Genomic DNA, 19,479 nt, shown 5'->3' on the forward strand with positions numbered 1-19,479 from the left:
AATGTACACCTTTACAACAAATTTTATTTGTTCTTACACTGTCCAGTAGCCACTTCAATGTAGAATTTCTTGTACCGCCCTTTCCCTATTTTACTTGCTTATTATTAGAAGCTCACAATTTTGTTTTTTATTCATCAGAATGGTTCTCTTCTACGGAAGTATGCATGCCTTAGTAATGATAGCAGCTACTCAATCTCTAGTGAAGATGGTGTTGACATTGCAGATCCTGGCAATTTTCCATCTAATGATGAGAAAAACATTGACAATGTGAATCAGATATCAAGCACTTCTACATACTCTCAAAGTGGTTCAAATGGAACTCAGAGCTTTTCCTTTGAGACCCAGGTAGGTGATATTTCATGTTTCCATGAATAATATCGTCAAAATCCCTTTATTTATGTTGCAGGTAATATTTTCTTGTACAGTTTTAATTACATAATTAGGAAATTTAATTACATTTTGTTGGAAGTCCCACATCAACTAGAGATAAAACCAATTTATAATATATAAGTGGATGCAAACCTCACCTTATAAGCTGGTTTTGTGGAGTTGAGTTAGGCTTAAAGTCCACTTCCTAACATAGTATCAGAGTTATGGTTAGAGTCTATCCTAGCAATATTTGTTGTTTGTTGGGCATATTGTTTCACATGCTATCGGACCGTTATTGGACCACTCATTAATGTCTAGTCTCACGCTCGAGATGATATGTATACCTCGGCGTGAGGGGTGGGGGGTGTTGGAAGTTCCATATTGACTAGAGATAAGGCCAAATTATAATATAGAAGTGGGTGCAAACCTCATCTTACAAGCCGGTTACAAGCCGGTTTTGTGGGGTTGAGTTAGGCTTAAAATCCACTTCTTAACACATTTTCTCTAATTAGGAAGATTCTACATATACGTTATTGACATGTATAAATAAACCAACTCACATATGGTTCAGTGTGTGAAGTTAATAAAATACATTCGGTTCATTCTCTCTGTTTTCTCTATTCATGTTATTCAAGAAGAGGAGGCATTGAATAGTAATGATTTGAAAAATGTCATGAGTGTTGAAATGGTTGCTCTAGAAAAGATCCAAACTTCGGAGTTGGTGGATCTACCTCAAGAATAAAATCTTGTAGGATTTAGGTTGGTATTCAATGTCACAGTCCAGATCGGACATTAGAAAGGTGTAAAGCAAGGTTAGTATATACTCAAACATATGAGATTGACTATCTTGAAACTTTTTTACCTGTTGCAAAAATGAATATTGTTAGTAATTTATTGTCTTTAGCAGCTAACTAACTATGGATGGAGTTCACAACAATTTGATGTCATAAATGCCTTTTTGCATGGAAATCTTTAGAAAGAAATTTACATGCAGGTCCCACCTGGTTTAAAGCCGAGGAGGGAAAGGTGTGTAAACTAATGAAGACAATCTATGGATTGTAACAATCTCCTAGAGCATAGTTTGGCAAGTTTACTACTAGAATGAAGACCATGGGCTACAAGCAAAGCCAAGGTGGTCAGACATGGTTTATTAAGCATTCAGCTTCGGGGGAGTTACTGCACTAATTGTTTATGTAGATAATATAATTCTAACAGAAAAGGATCAGGCAAGAATGGGAGCCTTATAAAGATGTTTGATTATGAAATTTGAAATTAAGGAGTTAGGCAGATTAAAATATTTCTTGGGCATCGAAATGGCTCATTCCCATCACGGTATTTTTATCTCTCAAGAAAAGTATGTACTGGATTTATTAGCTGAAACTGGTAAATTAGGATGCAAACCAGTAGAGGCACCTATCAAACTCTTCCTTTCACACAAAATCTTCTTATCTCAATATAGACTTCTCATAAAGTCTTGCCTGCCTAACAAATGCATTGATTTTTATATTGAAGATCCACAAGATAAATGTGATAAGAAATGTTAGTTTATGTTGGGTAAATTGGATTTGTACTTCAATAGTTTTTGTCAATTAATAAGCACCCATGCATTTGGGGAAACTCACCCTCAAAAGCTAGCTTTAAAGGTGGTAGAACCAAACACTTAAAGACTCTGCCTAGCATCCCATACCACTCTATGTGGGATTTGAGCACCTCATAATACCCAAACTCCTATCACATTTATACCTTTGTTGATACCAAGAAAAATTGTTTGATACCAGCCTAGATCATATGGTACATTCTACTAGAATCTAAACAGTTTTGCCAACTGCATCATTTGTTGCTGCAATTTTGTTTGGTTCTTTCGACTGCTTGACTAATTACATTACCTTTAAAAAAAATTACAAACGTATTGATCCTTTATTACTTCTTCAGAAACAGCAGAAAATAAAATATATATGAAATTCCTACCAGCATTCTAAATTGAAAGAACTAGCTTTAGTTTTTTGTTTATCTTGTCTAAGCTATCAGTCTGCACTGAACTGAATCAATAATTATCCAAGCATAGCGTCTAGAGCTTGTTCACTAAGACTTCCCTGAGAAAAGAATGAAACAGAAAGAAAATTGACTTCTCTGTCTGTAATATAAAAATTAGCTTATTTACAAGTTAAAATAAGTATTTGAAAAGGTATATGATACAGCTTGTACAGATTAGTTTGTTGCATAAACTAATTTCATTTTTTTAGACTTAATTTTCTCTCCTACAAAAGTCTTTATGATTAAGTTTGTCCCAAACAAGCTTATAATTTCATTAAGTCCAAGTCCACACTAATAGCTCGCAAATTGCTGTACTGATGCAAAGTAATGTTCTTTATATATGTTTACCTTTAATCCAAAAGAACTTACCTACTTGTCTAGCTTTAAACCTATTCATTTTATTGTGTTCTGATGGCTATTGTACTTTGTTGTTAGGTTGTTTCTGCTGAATTTACCTTCTATGATGGCACTAAGTCATTTCTTGATAATTCATCTTATGGTGAGAAGCTTGTTCGTGCAAAGTTGGATCTAAGTTTCATGTGAGTTTCAAAGTATAAAGTGTTAAATTTTCTCGGGAGAGTTACTGTTTTAGAATTCTTGGTAAAAATATTTTCAGTTTAGGAACAAAGTGACTATAGACCTGCTTGGATGAGCTTTTTTGTAAGTACTTCTGATAGAGAAAAATTGAAATTAGACTCTATAAGGTAAAATTAGCTTATGAAGAAGTCAATTTCATTTATCTTCATATTTTTCTCTCCTAGAAATGTTTATGAAAAATTTTGTTCAAACAGACCTAATGCATGTTCAGGGTTAGACCATTAGCTAATGAGAACTTTGTGGACATTATGAAAATTTGTTAATTGTTTTTCAGTTGGAATTATATTTGGTAAGAAATTCTTAAACTATATCTCCTAACTTTCTCATAACAACTTGTGTTCAATCTCTCCTTTTCGCTGATTCTTTCAGAAAAAAATTGTAAGAATTTTCTGACTGAAACTTGACCCGTTAGTTTCTTCAATATATTTGAGTAGGTATGCCTCCAAGGAGAAAGACTCTTGGATTAGAGCTCTCTTGAAGGATTTTACTGTTGAGGCTGGTTCGGGTCTTACCATTCTAGATCCAGTAGATATTTCAGGGGGATACACTTCTGTGAAAGACAAAACAAATATATCTTTGCTATCAACAGACATCTGTTTACATCTTTCACTTAGTGCTCTTTCTCTTGTGCTAAATCTGCAAAGTCAGGCATCTGCTGCATTAAGTTTTGGAAATGCAATTCCTCTGGTTCAATGTACCAACTATGACCGAATTTGGGTGTCTGAGAAAGGTTTATTTCCAATTACGCAATTTTCTGGTTGCAATTTTTCTTTTTTTTTTTATGTAATCAATTTATCAACTTGACTGATATTTTTTTTGAACCATTTATAACCGGGAAATCAGGTTCTTATAATGAACTATTTTGCAGAGACTGGTCATATAACCTTTTGGAGGCCTCGAGCCCCTGCAAATTATGTTGTATTGGGAGATTGTGTGACATCAAGGTATATTCTTTATTTTTTTTTTCATTTATACCTTGTTTTTGCATTCTAATCTTCTGGAACACACTTTCTTGATCATTCCCAGTGAAATCTTTGTAGGAAGTTTTCAACTTGGTCAAACATCAAAACCACATCACGTAAATGTCATGAAATATCGTTTAAGATGGTCCTTTTCTTGATATTGTTATACACTATATGCTTTGTATAATACTTAAAAATTAGAGAGAGAAAGAGGATAGATTCTGAAATGCTGTATCTGTTGCAACTGAGCTCATTATTGGATTACTTTGAATTGCCTAAAACAATTTTGGAATACGACAGATAATATAGTTTTTCCATTAGTATTCTATGTTAAATATTTTTTCCAGTGAATTCTATTGTAAATTGCCAAAGACATAGATTCCTTACTGTGTAAATTTTGCATTTCCATGTCTTTTCAGGCCAATTCCTCCTTCACAGGCAGTAATGGCTGTTAGTAACACATATGGTCGTGTAAGGAAGCCAGTTGGTTTCCATCTTATTGGGTCATTCCTCAACATTCAAGGGCGTGGTGGAAGTGAAGACCAATATTTTGATGACAATGATTGTTCTCTTTGGATGCCCATTGCACCCTCTGGGTACACAGCTCTAGGCTGTGTTGTTCATGTTGGGAACGAACCACCCCCAAATCACATTGTTCACTGCTTACGTTCTGATCTGGTGACATCAGCAAAGTATACAGACTGCTTACTGAATATACCATTAAATAGTCACTTTATTTCTGGCTTTAGCATATGGCGCCTTGATAATGCTGTTGGTTCATTTTTTGCTCATTCTTCCACTGGTTGCCCTCCCAAGGACAGTTGTTATGACTTAAATCATCTGCTTGTTTGGAATTCAAATCGAGCTCCCTTAATAGGTCCCGTGTCAGATTATCCTTCTGATCATGAAAATAAAAATATCCAGACAAGCAAAAGCATAAATACATCTGGATGGGATATTCTCAAGTCCATTTCAAAAGCAACTAATTGCTATATGTCTACGCCTAACTTTGAAAGGATATGGTGGGACAAAGGCAATGACCTCCGCCGACCAGTCTCCATTTGGCGACCAATCGCACGACATGGTTATTCTGTCTTGGGTGATTGCATCACTGAAGGGTTAGACCTATTGCCTTCTATGCCTTTTTCTAACTTTCTATCATCTTTGTTTTACTCAACCTACTTAAATGGTTTTTTGGGGACTGATTTTTTTCTTTCTTCTCTTCTCTTCAGCCTAGAACCCCCCGCACTAGGAATAATCTTCAAGAATGACACTCCTGATGTCTCTTCCAAACCTGTTCAATTTACCAAAGTTTCCCATATTGCAGCAAAAGGGATTGATGAAGTTTTCTTTTGGTATCCAATAGCTCCTCCTGGTTATGTTTCTCTAGGATGTGTTGTCTCCAAATTAGATGAGCCTCCACGATTGGATCTGTTTTGCTGTCCAAGGATGGATCTTGTTAGCCAAGCAAACATTCATGAGGTCCCTCTTTCAAGATCTTCAAGTTCAAAGTCTCCTCAATGTTGGAGCATATGGAAAGTAGAAAATCAGGTTAAAATTACCTCCGATGGTTCACTCTAAAAAAAGATTTTGTATTGAAAGCTCTATTTATGTGTGGTATTAAGAAAATTCTTTTATTCTTAGAATTTTGGTTTGGGTCTAAAGTCTCACACCTAGCAGTATTGAGTTTGGCACCAATAATAGAATAAGAATGGTCTTGGATATCAATTTACAATTTGGGTCTAACATGATTTCACAAAATTGATTTGTAAGGTAAGGGTTACCTCCCCCCACTTACACTAATTTAGCTTTATCTCTACTCCATGTGAAACTTGGTTCTTTTCCCAATTGGGGTGCATGTTAATTTTATCCACGTTCTATGGAATTAGCTTAGGGGAGCATCCACATGCCAAATTTATTATACAAATTATTAAAATAGAAAGCAGAGAACACTTTAGCAGGACTCTATGATCATATTGAGCTAGTGTTCCATACCATATTTTCAACCCTCTCCCCCTTGCAAATGAAACAAAAAGATTTTACTTATTATACTATGTGTCTGCAGGCTTGCACATTTCTAGCTCGTTCTGATCTAAAAAAGCCATCAAGCCGATTAGCGTACATAATTGGTGATTCTGTGAAGCCCAAGACTCGTGAAAACATAAATACCGAACTAAAGCTTCGATACTTTTCCTTGACAATTTTGGACAGCTTATGTGGAATGGTTTATTTTCTATACCTCTTGTGAACTGTGAAAATAGTTGTCATTCTTCTCTATATTTTTCTCCAACAATATTTTTTAATGCAGGAATAATCATTGTGTTATTTTCAACTACCCTTACAGATGAGACCCCTATTTGACACTACAATTACTAATATTAAGCTTGCAACCCATGGAGGACTACATGGGATGAATGCAGTACTGATTGCTTCAATTGTTGCATCAACCTTCAATGCACACTTAGAGGCATGGGAGCCTGTTGTGGAACCATTTGATGGAATATTCAAGTAATTAATGTCATTTAATTTTTTTTTTTGTACAATATTTTAATTACACATTGGTACTGATTGTCTAGTACCTTCTTGTGATTTTAGTCATGAATCAATCCTGTTGAGAATATTCCATTAATTAGATGTTTATTTTCTAACTTGTTTAGGTTTGAAACTTTTGACACCAATGCACAATCACCATCTGGAGTTGGGAAGAGAGTTCGAATTTCAGCCACCAGTATCTTGAATGTAAATGTTAGTGCAGCAAATCTTGAATCCTTTGTGGGAAGCATTCTTTCATGGAGACAACAGTTAGAGCTTGAAGAGAAAACATCGAAGCCAAATGTGGTAAAATTAAAAATCCTTTATCCTTTTATCCTTTAAAGCTCTCAACTTTTAACCTTGCTGTCTGGATTTGCAGGAGGTTGGTGGTCAAGGCAATGGAGAAAATACTACTTTTTCTGCGCTTGATGAGGATGACTTACAGACGGTGGTAGTTGAAAATAAACTTGGGTGTGATATCTTTGTCAAAAAAGTCGAGCAGGCTGTAGATACAGTTGACAAACTACAGCATGGCAATTGTGCTTCTGTCTGGATTCCACCTCCAAGGTTTTCAAATAGGTTAAATGTAGCAAATGAATCTAGGGAAGCACGTTATTATGTTGCTGTACAGATACTTGAAGCCAAGGTCATAATAAGTTGAAAATGAGTTATACATAATTCCAATCTTCTTCCTGATTTTCCTCCCTACCCAGAATGTTGAATCCAATTCATTTCATATTTTGTAGGGCTTACCTATCATTGATGATGGTAACAGCCATAACATCTTCTGTGCTTTGCGTCTTCTTGTTGACAACCAAGCATCAGAACAGCAAAAGCTTTTTCCCCAGAGTGCAAGAACTAAGTGTGTGAAGCCTGTTCTATCAAGAATTAAAGATCAGGTTGAAGGTAGAGTAAAGTGGAACGAACTTTTCATTTTTGAAGTCCCCCGAAAGGTATTGCATTTTTAATTGATTATTTTTACAATTTTGCTTCATTTTTTTTTTCCAATTTCCTCAATAACTGAAAATTTTATTGGAAGATTTTGAGCTGAAAATTTGGCCAACTAGAAAATAATGCCGTAACTTTAGAAAATGTTACTTTTATTAAGCAACACTTATTTTCATATATTTACATTGTCATTATACATCCATCCAGTTGGGGGTTTCTCTATTTTATTAATTCTTGGATCCACAATTTTGTGTACATTTAATTCTATACTTTAGACCTGCTTTAGTATCAACACAAGCTCTAGTATGGTCATCCCTTGAGGTTTTTGGAATTTTTGCTCAGTCCACATTTTTTCCTTCCCAATACCACCCAATGTATGTGTGTGTGAGTGCATAAGGTGTTTGCATTCTTCCATTTAAATTTTTAGGCATTGACTGCATTTACTATTACATTGAGAAATTCATTACAGGCCCCTGCTAAGTTGGAAATAGAAGTGACAAATCTTGGAGCAAAAGCTGGGAAAGGTAATTCTTTGATGACTTATTCTGTGATGCATATCTTGGATGTCTTGTTGACTTTAGTTTGTACAAAGTCTAATGCTATTGATTGAATCCATTGGAGTAATTTAATCAATTAAAGTAATTTAATCAATTAAAGTAATTTAATCAATTAAACGAATGTTTCTATGCATTTTGTTATATCTCAATTTCAACCATTAGTTTTCATTTATTATTTGGAGTTATATATTTTCTTCCAAATCAGTTTTTTTTTCCCAAAACTTATGTAGTCAACATGCAGGGGAAGTTGTGGGTGCACTATCCTTTTCTGTTGGACATGGTGCAAATACTCTGAAGAAGGTTGCTTCCGTGAGAATGTTTCAACCAGCAAATGATGCCCAGAGTATTAGATCATATCCACTTAGTACATTGGTCAGTTTCTATAATTTAGTCATTTTTATCTGTTAAATGTTATTAATTGTCTTTTTATTTTTATTAAAAAATAAATTCATTAAGTGTGTAGGATTTTCTATTTACTTTTATCCTATTTCACTTATTCTGGTTCAGCAAAATGTTGAAGCCATGCATGATGGATGCCTCTTTGTTTCAACCTCTTATTTTGAAAGAAACAAAATTGCCAACCTTCAAAGTGATATGGAACGTGAGAATGATGATGATAGAGACATAGGTTTTTGGGTGGGGCTCAGCCTAGAGAGTGATTGGGTGAGTATCAGATCGTTGCTTCCACTTTCAGTGACTCCAGTATCATTACAGAAGGAATATATTGGTATGGAAGTTGTGATGAAAAATGGAAAGAAGCATGTAATTTTCAGAGGTCTTGTTACAGTAGTGAATGATTCAGATGTTATTTTGAATATTATGACAAGCCATGCATCTCATACTCATGGTCCCTTGCTTCGAGTAAACAGTTCTAGTACTGTAACTGAAGAAGTCTTTCAAAATCAGTATTACCAGCCGTCAACTGGTTGGGGTAACAATTGGCCAGGTATGCACAATGATAATCCTGGACATTGGAGCACAAGGGATTTCTCAAACTCATCAAAGGTTGGTATATTTGTATATTTCAGTTATTACCAGTTAACTCTCTCAAGTAAGATCCATGATTATGATTATTTTCCTAATCTCACTTGTATCATTTTGAAGGATTTCTTTGAACCTCCACTTCCTCAAGGGTGGAAATGGTCCTCAGGTTGGTCCATAGATAAGTCTCAATATGTTGACAAGGAAGGCTGGGCTTATGGGCCTGACATTATAAGCTTAAGATGGCCTCCTACTTCTTCACTGTTTTCAACCAAATCAGCCTCTGATGTTGTGCGTCGAAGACGTTGGGTTCGTACTAGACAGTCTTTTTCTGACCAAGGTACAGAGTGCTTGCAGAGTGGAGCAAGTACTGTGCACCCTGGAGCTTCTGCTGTTTTATCATGGAGAAGTACATCCAAGGACTCTGACCATTGCCTGCAAGTTCGACCTAAATTTGATTACTCTCAGCCCTCGTACTCATGGGGTTGTGCTATTGCTGTTGGTTCAAGTTATATATATAGCAAAGATAACCTATTAGATCCAGGTTCTAGACTAACTGCTGTAACACCCAATGCCTCTTTGAAGCTTAATGAGCTCGAGAAAAAAGATATACTTGTGTGCTGTAATCCTAATAGTGGAGGTAAACAATTGTGGTTTAGTGTGAGTACAGATGCCACAGTTCTCAATACTGAATTAAATGTACCTGTATATGATTGGAGAATATCTATCAGCTCTCCTTTGAAATTGGAGAACCGACTACCGTGTCCCGCCGAATTTTCAATCTCAGAGAAAATAAAGGAAGGAAATTGTATTGAGCGACATCATGGTGTCGTATCTTCTCGTCAGACTGTACATATCTATTCAGCTGATATACAGAAGCCACTGTATATTACTTTGAGAGTGGAGGGTGGCTGGGTCATGGAAAAGGTGATAACTTTTATTTTAAAGAAATTGTCTTAAATTGTCTGTGCTTTGCAATTTAGCTCATATGGTTAGACTTTTTTACTTGATTCATCTGCTCAGGACCCAATTCTAGTGCTGGATCCTTCTTTCTCGAATCATGTTTCATCTTTTTGGATGATTCACCAGCAAAGTAAAAGGTATGTAATCTGTTTTTCTTTCAAAGTAAGTTGTATAAATTTATTTGAAGTGACTCGCATTTGTGATGTATTAAATTCTATACAAACATTTCTTCCAATAACGTATTTTGACTATTTGAGATTTTGAGCAGTACTTTTCCTTGAAATACATCAATGATATGTTATCTTTATCATATCATCACAGCAATACGACTATAACTTGTTAAATATGTTATATTCTTTTGTAATGAAAACGTAAACATGAATATTTATTTGTCCTCCAGCATAACATTGTCTACCTATATGTTAAAATATAGAAAACAAAAATTTAGACTGAGTACCTTTGTGACTGAATACATGATGGATAAAAGTTTATATACTCATTACATTTATTATGCATGAATAAAGAATATTGTCTCCTCTAAAATAAATATAACATGACTATAATAGTGAACAAAATGTATTATTTTGATTCTCAACACTCCCTCACAAGCCAGAATATAAAATCATATGTACCAAGTTTCTTTTGATCATAAATTTGATGAAGCTTGTGGGAATATCTCCTGACTAGATTTTCTCCCTTATGGAAATGAGAGTCAATCTTAATAATCTGTACAAGAGAAAAGGATTTTATTGAATTGAATAAATGAAACAGTACATAAGCATCTTTATACCTAAAGTGATGATTACTAAGAGATCTCTAGTATCTTACAAGAGCACAATAGCAATAATTACACTTGAACTATGTAAGAAAATAGAGAATAATTTCACTGATAAGAATCAACCAATTACATTCTCATAATCTCTAAGTGTAATAATAAAAATGTACTTAAATGAATAGGAAGGTTTTGAAGCTAATTTTTCATGAGTACTATGGAGATATTGTGTTAGGGAACTAATTGTATCTAGTAGAAGAAGAAACATTACCCAGCCTAACTGCCTGGCAGTTAGGTAAGTCAGTATAAAAGGGGTGGGTTGGTTGGTGAGAGGGGGAGTCTTTGAGTGTTATTGTTTGGCGGGAACTCTTGTAGTTCTTTGGAGGGAGGTTAAGCTCTCTGGTTACGTTGTAACACCATTCTTACTGATTCTTTTTCAATAAAAGGAGGCTGTATAATTCAGATATATTGTCTTTGTGTGTATTCGAGTGTTTTTCCATAGGTTCTTGATCCAAGAACCTATCATTTGGTCCGACCTGCCGGATCCAAACGAATTGGAGAAAACGCGAAGATGGAGAATGCGACGGAGGCAAGGCTTGAAGCCATTGAGATTACGATGGAGGGGATGAAGGCTGAATCGACGGCGGTACGAAGGGACCTTCAACAAATAATGAGGATTTTGGGAACGCAAGGCCATCACGGTCCTCAGGCGGAAGGGAGTTCAGAAGATAGCTCCGTCAACGATAATCAGCATAGGGGACCCAGAGTGATTGGAGTGGGCGAAAATGGTGGAAAAGGGGAAGAACAGAAACCGTGGAGGAAGAGGGTAGAGTTACCGACCTTTGAAGGAGAGGAGCCACTCAGTTGGCTCAATCGGGCAGAAAGATTCTTTGACATACAGAAAATAACGGACGACGAAGAAAAGGTGGAACTCGCATATGTGAGCATGGAGGGGAGTGCGGCGTACTGGTTTACGTTTTGGAAAGAGAAGGCTCGAAATCGATCGTGGGATGGCCTGAAGGCGGCCATGATTAATCGCTTTGGGAAAGGATTCAGAGGCACGGTGTTCGAGCGATTGGCCACTCTACGGCAAGAAGGCACAGTGGAAGAATTTGTTCGGAGTTTCGAAACGTTGATGGGGCAGACGAAAGGGGTACCGGAGGAACAGGTGTTAGGGTATTTCTTGGCGGGGTTACGGGAAGACGTGAGGGGACAGGTGCGAATTCAGAATCCTTCTGAATTAATGGAGGCGATGAGGATAGCAAGGGATGTGGAAGACGCGGCGCTGCGAGTTCAAGGAGGGCAAGCGAGTGGGTCTAAGACGAACCCATACGTTATGCGACCCATCGGGAATGTGACGCGAACGGAGCCGGTGAGAACTGCGACGACCCAAGTAGTGAAAACGGAGGGTGGAGGAGTCGCGAGAAGAGAGGGAGCGATGGCGGCGAGCAGCTCGATAGGAAGTGTGACCGGAGGCGCCGATAATCGGGAACGGACGGTGCGAAATTTACCGTATCCGGAATTTCTTAAAAGGAGAGAAGAGGGTCGTTGTTTCCGGTGCGGAGGCCCCTTTGCTCCTGGCCACCGATGCTCGGAGAAGAGTCTGCGAGTTTTGCTGTTGGCGGAGGATGAGGATGAGGATGACAGCAAGAATGCACTCAATATTTCATGTTCCCCGACTAAAGAAGGCTGTGGGTGAGAAGAGGGTGCCTCCGTTGGAAGATGGGGCGTTAAAAAAAAAAAAAAAAAAAAAAAAAAAAAAAAAAAAAAAAAAAGAGCAGTTTTTCAACCTTGGGGACAAGGTTGTTGGGGAAGGGGAGTATTGTTAGGGAACTAATTGTATCTAGTAGAAGAAGAAACATTACCCAGCCTAACTGCCTGGCAGTTAGGTAAGTCAGTATAAAAGGGGTGGGTTGGTTGGTGAGAGGGGGAGTCTTTGAGTGTTATTGTTTGGCGGGAACTCTTGTAGTTCTTTGGAGGGAGGTTAAGCTCTCTGGTTACGTTGTAACACCATTCTTACTGATTCTTTTTCAATAAAAGGAGGCTGTATAATTCAGATATATTGTCTTTGTGTGTATTCGAGTGTTTTTCCATAGGTTCTTGATCCAAGAACCTATCATATTGAGAATATTTTTTATCCTAATAATCTACTATTACCAACAATTACAATATCTTCTTGTAGCTTAACAAAATATTCTCTCTTGACTCAATACTCCCCTCAAGCTATTGAATGGAAATTTCATTCCTAGATTGCATTTGAGATCATGAAATCATTCTATGGGAAGACCTTTATAAACTGATCTGATAACTGAGGCCTAGATGTGACATCAGAAGGTGATAAGGCCACTATCTAGTTTTTTTTTTAATGAATATGTTCTTGATCTTATCATGCTGAACTATATAGTGAGCTACAGTAATAGCTAATTTATTATCACAATACCCAATCATAGACTTTTCACATGTTGCTTTAAGATCGTTCAAAATAATTCTCAGTCATAACAATTCACAAACCCCATGTGTCAGCTTGGATTCAGTCTTTGCACTAGACCTTGCTGAAACTTTTTGTTTTTTACTTCTTCAAGTCACCAAATTTTCACCCAAAAGCATGAATATCTAAGTTGGATATCTTATCTGTAATAGACCTTGCATAATTTGCATCACTGTACACTTCCATTTTTTATTTTTCATTCCCCTTGAACAACAATACCGATCCTACACTTGTTTTCAAATATTGAAGGATTTTATTCACAGCCTTTGAATTATGCATGAACTAACTAACTAGGCTCACAACATAAGCTATGTTAGGTTTGTTGTGGGCTAAGGAAATAAGTTTTGCCACAAGTCTTTGATATTGACCCTTATTTGCAGTAGCACCACCGCCATTAAACTCAATTTCTATGGTTTTGTACAACAATCCAAAAGCAACCGAACTATATTATGGAGGATTATCTAAGATGATAAAGGGATTTGTGAAAGCAACAAATCATATTAGAGCACTCCCCTTGAGTAATTAAACTGGGTGGTTGTGCCATCCATCAAGTATACTTATATGTCAAGATTGTCATGCAAGAAAGCATTCTTAAAAATTGTGTTTAAGTTTAACCCAATGATACAAAATCGGCTTATAAGATAGAGTTACACTCCACTTATTTAATATAATTTGGTTATATTTTTAATCAATGTAAAATCTTCACTAAGTCCCCTCTCACCGAAGATGGGACATCCCAAGCATGGGTTAGATATTTGCAAGTGATATGATAATGATTCGATAGTATAGACTCTTAGAAAGTGAGTTTATATCTACCTAAACATTGCAAATCTGACTTATTAGGTAAAGTTTTCACATACATGTATATTATAATTTTGCTATATCTTTAGTTGATATAGCATCTACAACAATATATTTTTTTATTAGAAATAGTTTACTCCGTTAAGGAGTTTTTTCACAAGGATTGTATTCTTGAAATGAATGTTCCGGTTTATATTATGTGCTTGTTGTGTCAGGTTGAAAGATGAATGTGGGAAAGGTATATTTTCTTGTGTAAATTTTAGTCTAATAATCCACTGTTCCTCCTTCCAATTTTTTTACAGAGTTATGTTTTCTTCTTTCTTTTTCCAGAGTTATGTATTGGTGAAAAGGAAAGGTATATTTTCTTGTGCAAATTTTAGTCTAATAATCCACTGTTCCTCCTTCCAATTTTTTTACAGAGTTATGTTTTTTTTTTTCTTCTTTTTCCAGAGTTATGTATTGGTGAAAAAGTGTTGGCTATTCTTTTTTAACAGATTCTTTGTTCAATATAATGTTGACAATGTTCATTTTATTTAGTTAAAATAATCTTTATTTTAGCATTGATTATCTTCATAATTTTTCAGGAAATTACGTGTGAGCATTGAACATGATATGGGTGGGACTAGTGCTGCTCAAAAAATGTTAAGACTTTTTGTCCCTTATTGGATTGTCAATGATACTTCTCTATCTTTGGCATACCGTGTGGTGGAGGTAGAACCTCTGGAAAATGCAGAGATGGATTCTGTCTCACTCTCTAGGGCAGTTAAGTCTGCCAAGACTGCTTTGAAAAATCCCATAAGCTCATTAGATAGAAGGCATTCTAATTCAAGAAGAAGTCTACAAGTGCTTGAAGTAATTGAAGACAATAGTCCATTTCCAAGCATGCTTTCGCCCCAAGATTATGTTGGGCGTAGTGGAAGTACAATGTTTCAATCTCCTAAAGATACATATTTATCACCTAGGCTGGGAATTTCTGTTTCTATGCAGTCATCTGAAGTTTACAGCTCTGGGATTTCTCTGCTTGAACTTGAAAAAAAGGTGCTTTTTAAAAATGGGATAACCAACTGCTTTATCTTTTTGACTTGTGTGCAAGTATTTCCTCAAGTTTCTCCCATGGTATTTAATGTTCATTGAAACTCTCACAGGAACGTATTGATGTCAAAGCTTTCGATTCTGATGGATCTTACTACAAGCTTTCAGCAGTGTTGAACATGACTTCAGACAGAACAAAGGTTGTCTATAATCTATATATAGTTCCTTGCCTATACAAAATCATTTTGATTATCTATTAGGAAGTGGTTTTAAGCTTTACTCATCCTTACAAAACCAGCTTGTAAGGTGAGGATTACCTTCACCTATATACTCTAATTTGACATTATTTCTAATCAATATAAGATCTCCAACACATCCTCTCGCATTAAGGCATTGAAGTCTCATGCATGGGACTAGATATTTGTGAGTGGTCTGATAGTTGCCCCCAATAGTAGGTGGTACAATAGGCTCAACAAACCTCACTAGGAGAGGTTTTGATACCATATTAGGAAGTGTGTTACTTAAGATTGAAACTGTAAAATAATTCTAGAGGGCTTAATTGATCTCTCTCACAATTTTCTATTTATAAGAATAAATTGATACACAAGTACATGATAAATAGGGTAACCCTAGACATAATATAATCATGATAAATAGGGTAATCCTAGACACAATATAATCATGATAAATAGGATAACCCTTGACACACTATAATGATGATAAAATAGGATAAATATCCTAACAGTGTTAAACCTAATTCATAAATGGCTTTTAATGTTGAGAATTTGCCCACATATATACTGTAACCAAGAATCTCCAACATTAGCTTTTGAAATTCCTATTATGATTGGCTATTTAATATCACATGGTTCAAGACCAACCTATATATTTCAAAACTGTGAATATGTAGAAACAATCCCATAATCATGGGGATTTGTCCCTTAGAATATGTTTTCCTGATTTCCTAAAATTGTTATTAGCTTTCTGTATATATAAATCTAGTGTATCTCAAAATAAAATAGCAGAAACTTGAGATGGTATCAAAGCTCCTGATCTTTGGGAGCTTCTTATCGTGGGACCGAAGCCTAATAGCAGTATTCACTCCTGCATGACTTATGTCATGATGTCAGCCTTCATTGTTACAAAATTCTCATCTTCTCCCTAGCACCTTGATCATGCTTACTTGTGATGGCTAAAATCTTGAACCCTACTCAGGAAACTAGAGACAAGCCCCAGAATGTTGGACGATTGCAAAATGTTCATTTTACTTATAGTTTAAATAGACGTGATTATCTCACATGGTCTCAACTCATTAAGACCATCTTCAAAGGGAAAGGAAAGGTCAGTCACTTGACTAATGATGCTTCTGGTGAAAGGGATGACCTGTTTAAATCAAGGCATGAAGAAGGTTCCATAATCATGATATGGCTATGGAATTTGTTATTTAGCTATATTTATTTATTATTCAAAAATCTATATGTATTTTACAGTAAATGTCTAATATTTGCTCCCATATTTCAACAAAATCCTTCAATATTTAATGACAAGTCCAGAAAGGATATGTAGGGTTTGTCACAGATAGGAGATCCACCACAAGATATTGCATGTTCTTTGGTGGAAATTTGGTGAAGTGGAGAAATAAAAAACAAAATGTTGTTGCAATCTCTAGTGTAGAGGTAGAATTCTGAGCTATGGCACATAAGGTGTGTGAATTGTTAATGCTAAGAATTATTCTTAGTGATTTAAAGTGATTGTGAAGAGTATATGACTCTTTATTGTGATAATAAATCAGCTATTATCATTGCTCACAATCCAATTCAGCATAGTAAGACCAAGCACAAAAATAGATTGACACTTTTTTAAAGAAAAATTTGATGGTGGCCTTATCATCTTTCTTGTGTCCCATCTAGGCTTTAGTCAGAAAATTTATTTACTAAAGGTCTTCCCACCGAACCATTTTATGATCTCACATGCAATCTAGAAATGATAGATATCCACTCACCAGTTTGATGGGAGTGTTGATTTACTAACCACGGTAGGATATTGTAATTAGTTACAAGTGTGTTGTTAGAAGCTGGTAAAAGATTTTAGAAATCTTTATAATCATTACTTTAGGGTTATAAATCTCAATATACAGATGTTGATGCATTGTTTCAAAGAATCTATTCAATAAAATCTATTGTTTCATTCAATTAAATCTTTTTCGGGTTAATATATATTATTACTAAACTTGAGCTGTGGTTAACTAACTATTAAGCTATTTAATGTACAGGTTGTTCATCTCCAACCTCACACAATGTTCATTAATAGGTTTGGATGTAGTATCTGCCTGCAGCAATGTGATACTCAGTCAGCTGTATGGATTCATCCTACTGATCGTCCAAAGCCTTTTGGTTGGAAGTTATCAGCCAGAGTTGAACTTTTGAAGGTATGTTTTATTAATTTTCAAAATATTTGTCTAACTTCCATATTTGTATTGTTTTCTATATCTCATTAAGGATCCTATGTTGATTCAGTTGCGGATTGATGGCTACAAATGGAGTACACCGTTTAGTGTAAGCTATGAAGGTGTAATGCGCATTAGCTTGAAAAAAGATGTTGGAAATGAACCAATGCAAATAAGGGTAGCAGTAAGAAGTGGTGCCAAGAGATCACGTTTTGAAGTTGTTTTTCGTCCAGATTCACTATCAAGTCCTTATAGGTTTTTGTTCTTAGTTTCTTCCCTTTGAACCATCATAATACTATGTTCATTTTTCGACATTGAGGAAGGGTAATATAGAAATTCACTTGTATGCATGCATTTCCTGCCTCATTTATTGGGGAGCAGTTTAAATACCTTAGGTCACTTGGTTTTAAGCTGAAATCGAACCCACTACGTTTTATTAACATCTGAAGTATGGTGGATTCCCCATTTCTTCAACTATTTATATTGTCATGATCTTGTCTTTGTTAGAGTCAAGACCAAAATTTTCATGGACACATTTCATAAGTATGATGTTTGTTATTTAGCTTTTTAATGTTTTCTAACTGTATTTATGTTCACAGGATTGAAAATCACTCTATGTTCTTGCCCATTCGCTTTCGTCAAGTTGAAGGTATTAGTGATTCCTGGCAGCTGCTTTTTCCACATTCTGCTGCTTCATTTCTGTGGGAAGATCTTGGTAGACGACGTTTACTGGAACTCTTGGTAGATGGAACTGACCCAGCGAAATCACTTAAGTATGATATTGATGAAATTTCTGATCACCAACCTGTTCATGTAGAAGATGGAGCAACTAGAGCCTTGCGCGTTACTATAGTAAAGGAAGAAAAATCAAATGTTGTTAAGATCAGTGATTGGTTGCCAGAAAATGAACCTACAGGAGCTCCGAGAAGACATTTATCATCAATGAATGATTCTCAAAAGCAACAAATAATGTCAATTACAGATTGTGAATTCCACATCAATTTTGATCTTGCTGAGCTTGGAATATCTATTATTGACCATACACCTGAGGAAATTATGTATCTCTCTGTTCAGAATCTTGTTCTGGCATATTCAACTGGTTTGGGCTCTGGAATTAGTCGGTAAGATTTGCAATAGCTGTATCTTTGAGTTTTGCTAGAACTTGCATCATGGTTATTTATCTTCCATTAGTTATTTTCTGATGTGTCCTGGTAGATCTAACTATCTAGTCAACCAAGACAACTTTATCACAGAAGATTTAAATTAACTGTAGAGATCTATTTCTGTGTAGTTATCCGGTTTGTACAACCATTCTGATTTTGAAATTCAATTTCAATCCTATTCCAGATTCAAAGTCAGAATGTGTGGGCTACAATTGGACAACCAGCTGCCATTAACTCCAATGCCAGTTCTCTTCAGGCCACAGAGAGCTGTATCAGAAACTGACTATATCCTGAAGTGCTCCATTACAATGCAGTCAAATGGATCAGTGGATCTTTGTGTCTATCCATATATCGGTCTTCATGTGAGCATCAAGCGATCTTGTATTTACTATTCTGAAAAGAAAAATGTCAATGTTTAAGTTTATAAATTATGACACTTATTTTATATTGGTTTCTTGCAAGCAGGGTCCAGAAAGTTCTGCTGCCTTTTTGATAAATATTCATGAACCTATTATTTGGCGTCTTCATGAAATGATTCAGCAGGTGAAGCTCAGTAGGCTGTATGATTCTCAAACAACAGCTGCATCGGTTGATCCAATCATTCAAATTGGGTATGTCAGACTCTTGGAAATGCCTCATTATATTTGTGGTTTTGCTTGAAACTGCATATAACATTACATTGAATTACAGTGTACTTAACATTTCGGAAGTTCGATTCAAAGTGTCAATGGCTATGTCACCAAGTCAAAGACCAAGGGGTGTTCTTGGGTTTTGGGCATCCTTAATGACTGCATTGGGCAACACAGAAAATATGCCTGTAAGTTTTTTAATTAC

At 35.8% G+C, this 19,479-nt stretch overlaps 1 protein-coding gene across 2 annotated transcripts in view; it reads left to right on the plus strand.

Annotated features, from left to right (window-relative positions):
* LOC124838258 (calcium-dependent lipid-binding family protein) overlaps positions 1–19,479 on the plus strand; it is a 74,118-nt gene that overhangs the window by 44,943 nt on the left and 9,696 nt on the right. The window contains exons 35-58 of one of the 2 annotated variants that reach the window (XM_088105402.1): positions 139–345; positions 2,839–2,942; positions 3,432–3,730; positions 3,869–3,944; positions 4,382–5,080; positions 5,195–5,513; positions 6,028–6,186; positions 6,307–6,470; positions 6,620–6,800; positions 6,874–7,140; positions 7,241–7,447; positions 7,912–7,966; positions 8,241–8,371; positions 8,507–9,004; positions 9,104–9,907; positions 10,004–10,080; positions 14,589–15,042; positions 15,150–15,236; positions 17,309–17,464; positions 17,553–17,737; positions 18,082–18,603; positions 18,830–19,007; positions 19,111–19,256; positions 19,336–19,462. In XM_088105402.1, coding sequence (XP_087961528.1) covers positions 139–345; positions 2,839–2,942; positions 3,432–3,730; positions 3,869–3,944; positions 4,382–5,080; positions 5,195–5,513; positions 6,028–6,186; positions 6,307–6,470; positions 6,620–6,800; positions 6,874–7,140; positions 7,241–7,447; positions 7,912–7,966; positions 8,241–8,371; positions 8,507–9,004; positions 9,104–9,907; positions 10,004–10,080; positions 14,589–15,042; positions 15,150–15,236; positions 17,309–17,464; positions 17,553–17,737; positions 18,082–18,603; positions 18,830–19,007; positions 19,111–19,256; positions 19,336–19,462 — 6,102 coding nt within the window. The remainder of the gene's footprint in view (positions 1–138; positions 346–2,838; positions 2,943–3,431; positions 3,731–3,868; positions 3,945–4,381; positions 5,081–5,194; positions 5,514–6,027; positions 6,187–6,306; positions 6,471–6,619; positions 6,801–6,873; positions 7,141–7,240; positions 7,448–7,911; positions 7,967–8,240; positions 8,372–8,506; positions 9,005–9,103; positions 9,908–10,003; positions 10,081–14,588; positions 15,043–15,149; positions 15,237–17,308; positions 17,465–17,552; positions 17,738–18,081; positions 18,604–18,829; positions 19,008–19,110; positions 19,257–19,335; positions 19,463–19,479) is intronic. The other variant, XM_088105403.1, reaches the window with a different exon arrangement.

Source organism: Vigna umbellata, chromosome 1 (assembly GCF_029865625.1).
Source record: "Vigna umbellata cultivar VRB3 chromosome 1, Vumbellata_1.0, whole genome shotgun sequence".
NCBI lineage: Eukaryota > Viridiplantae > Streptophyta > Magnoliopsida > Fabales > Fabaceae > Vigna > Vigna umbellata.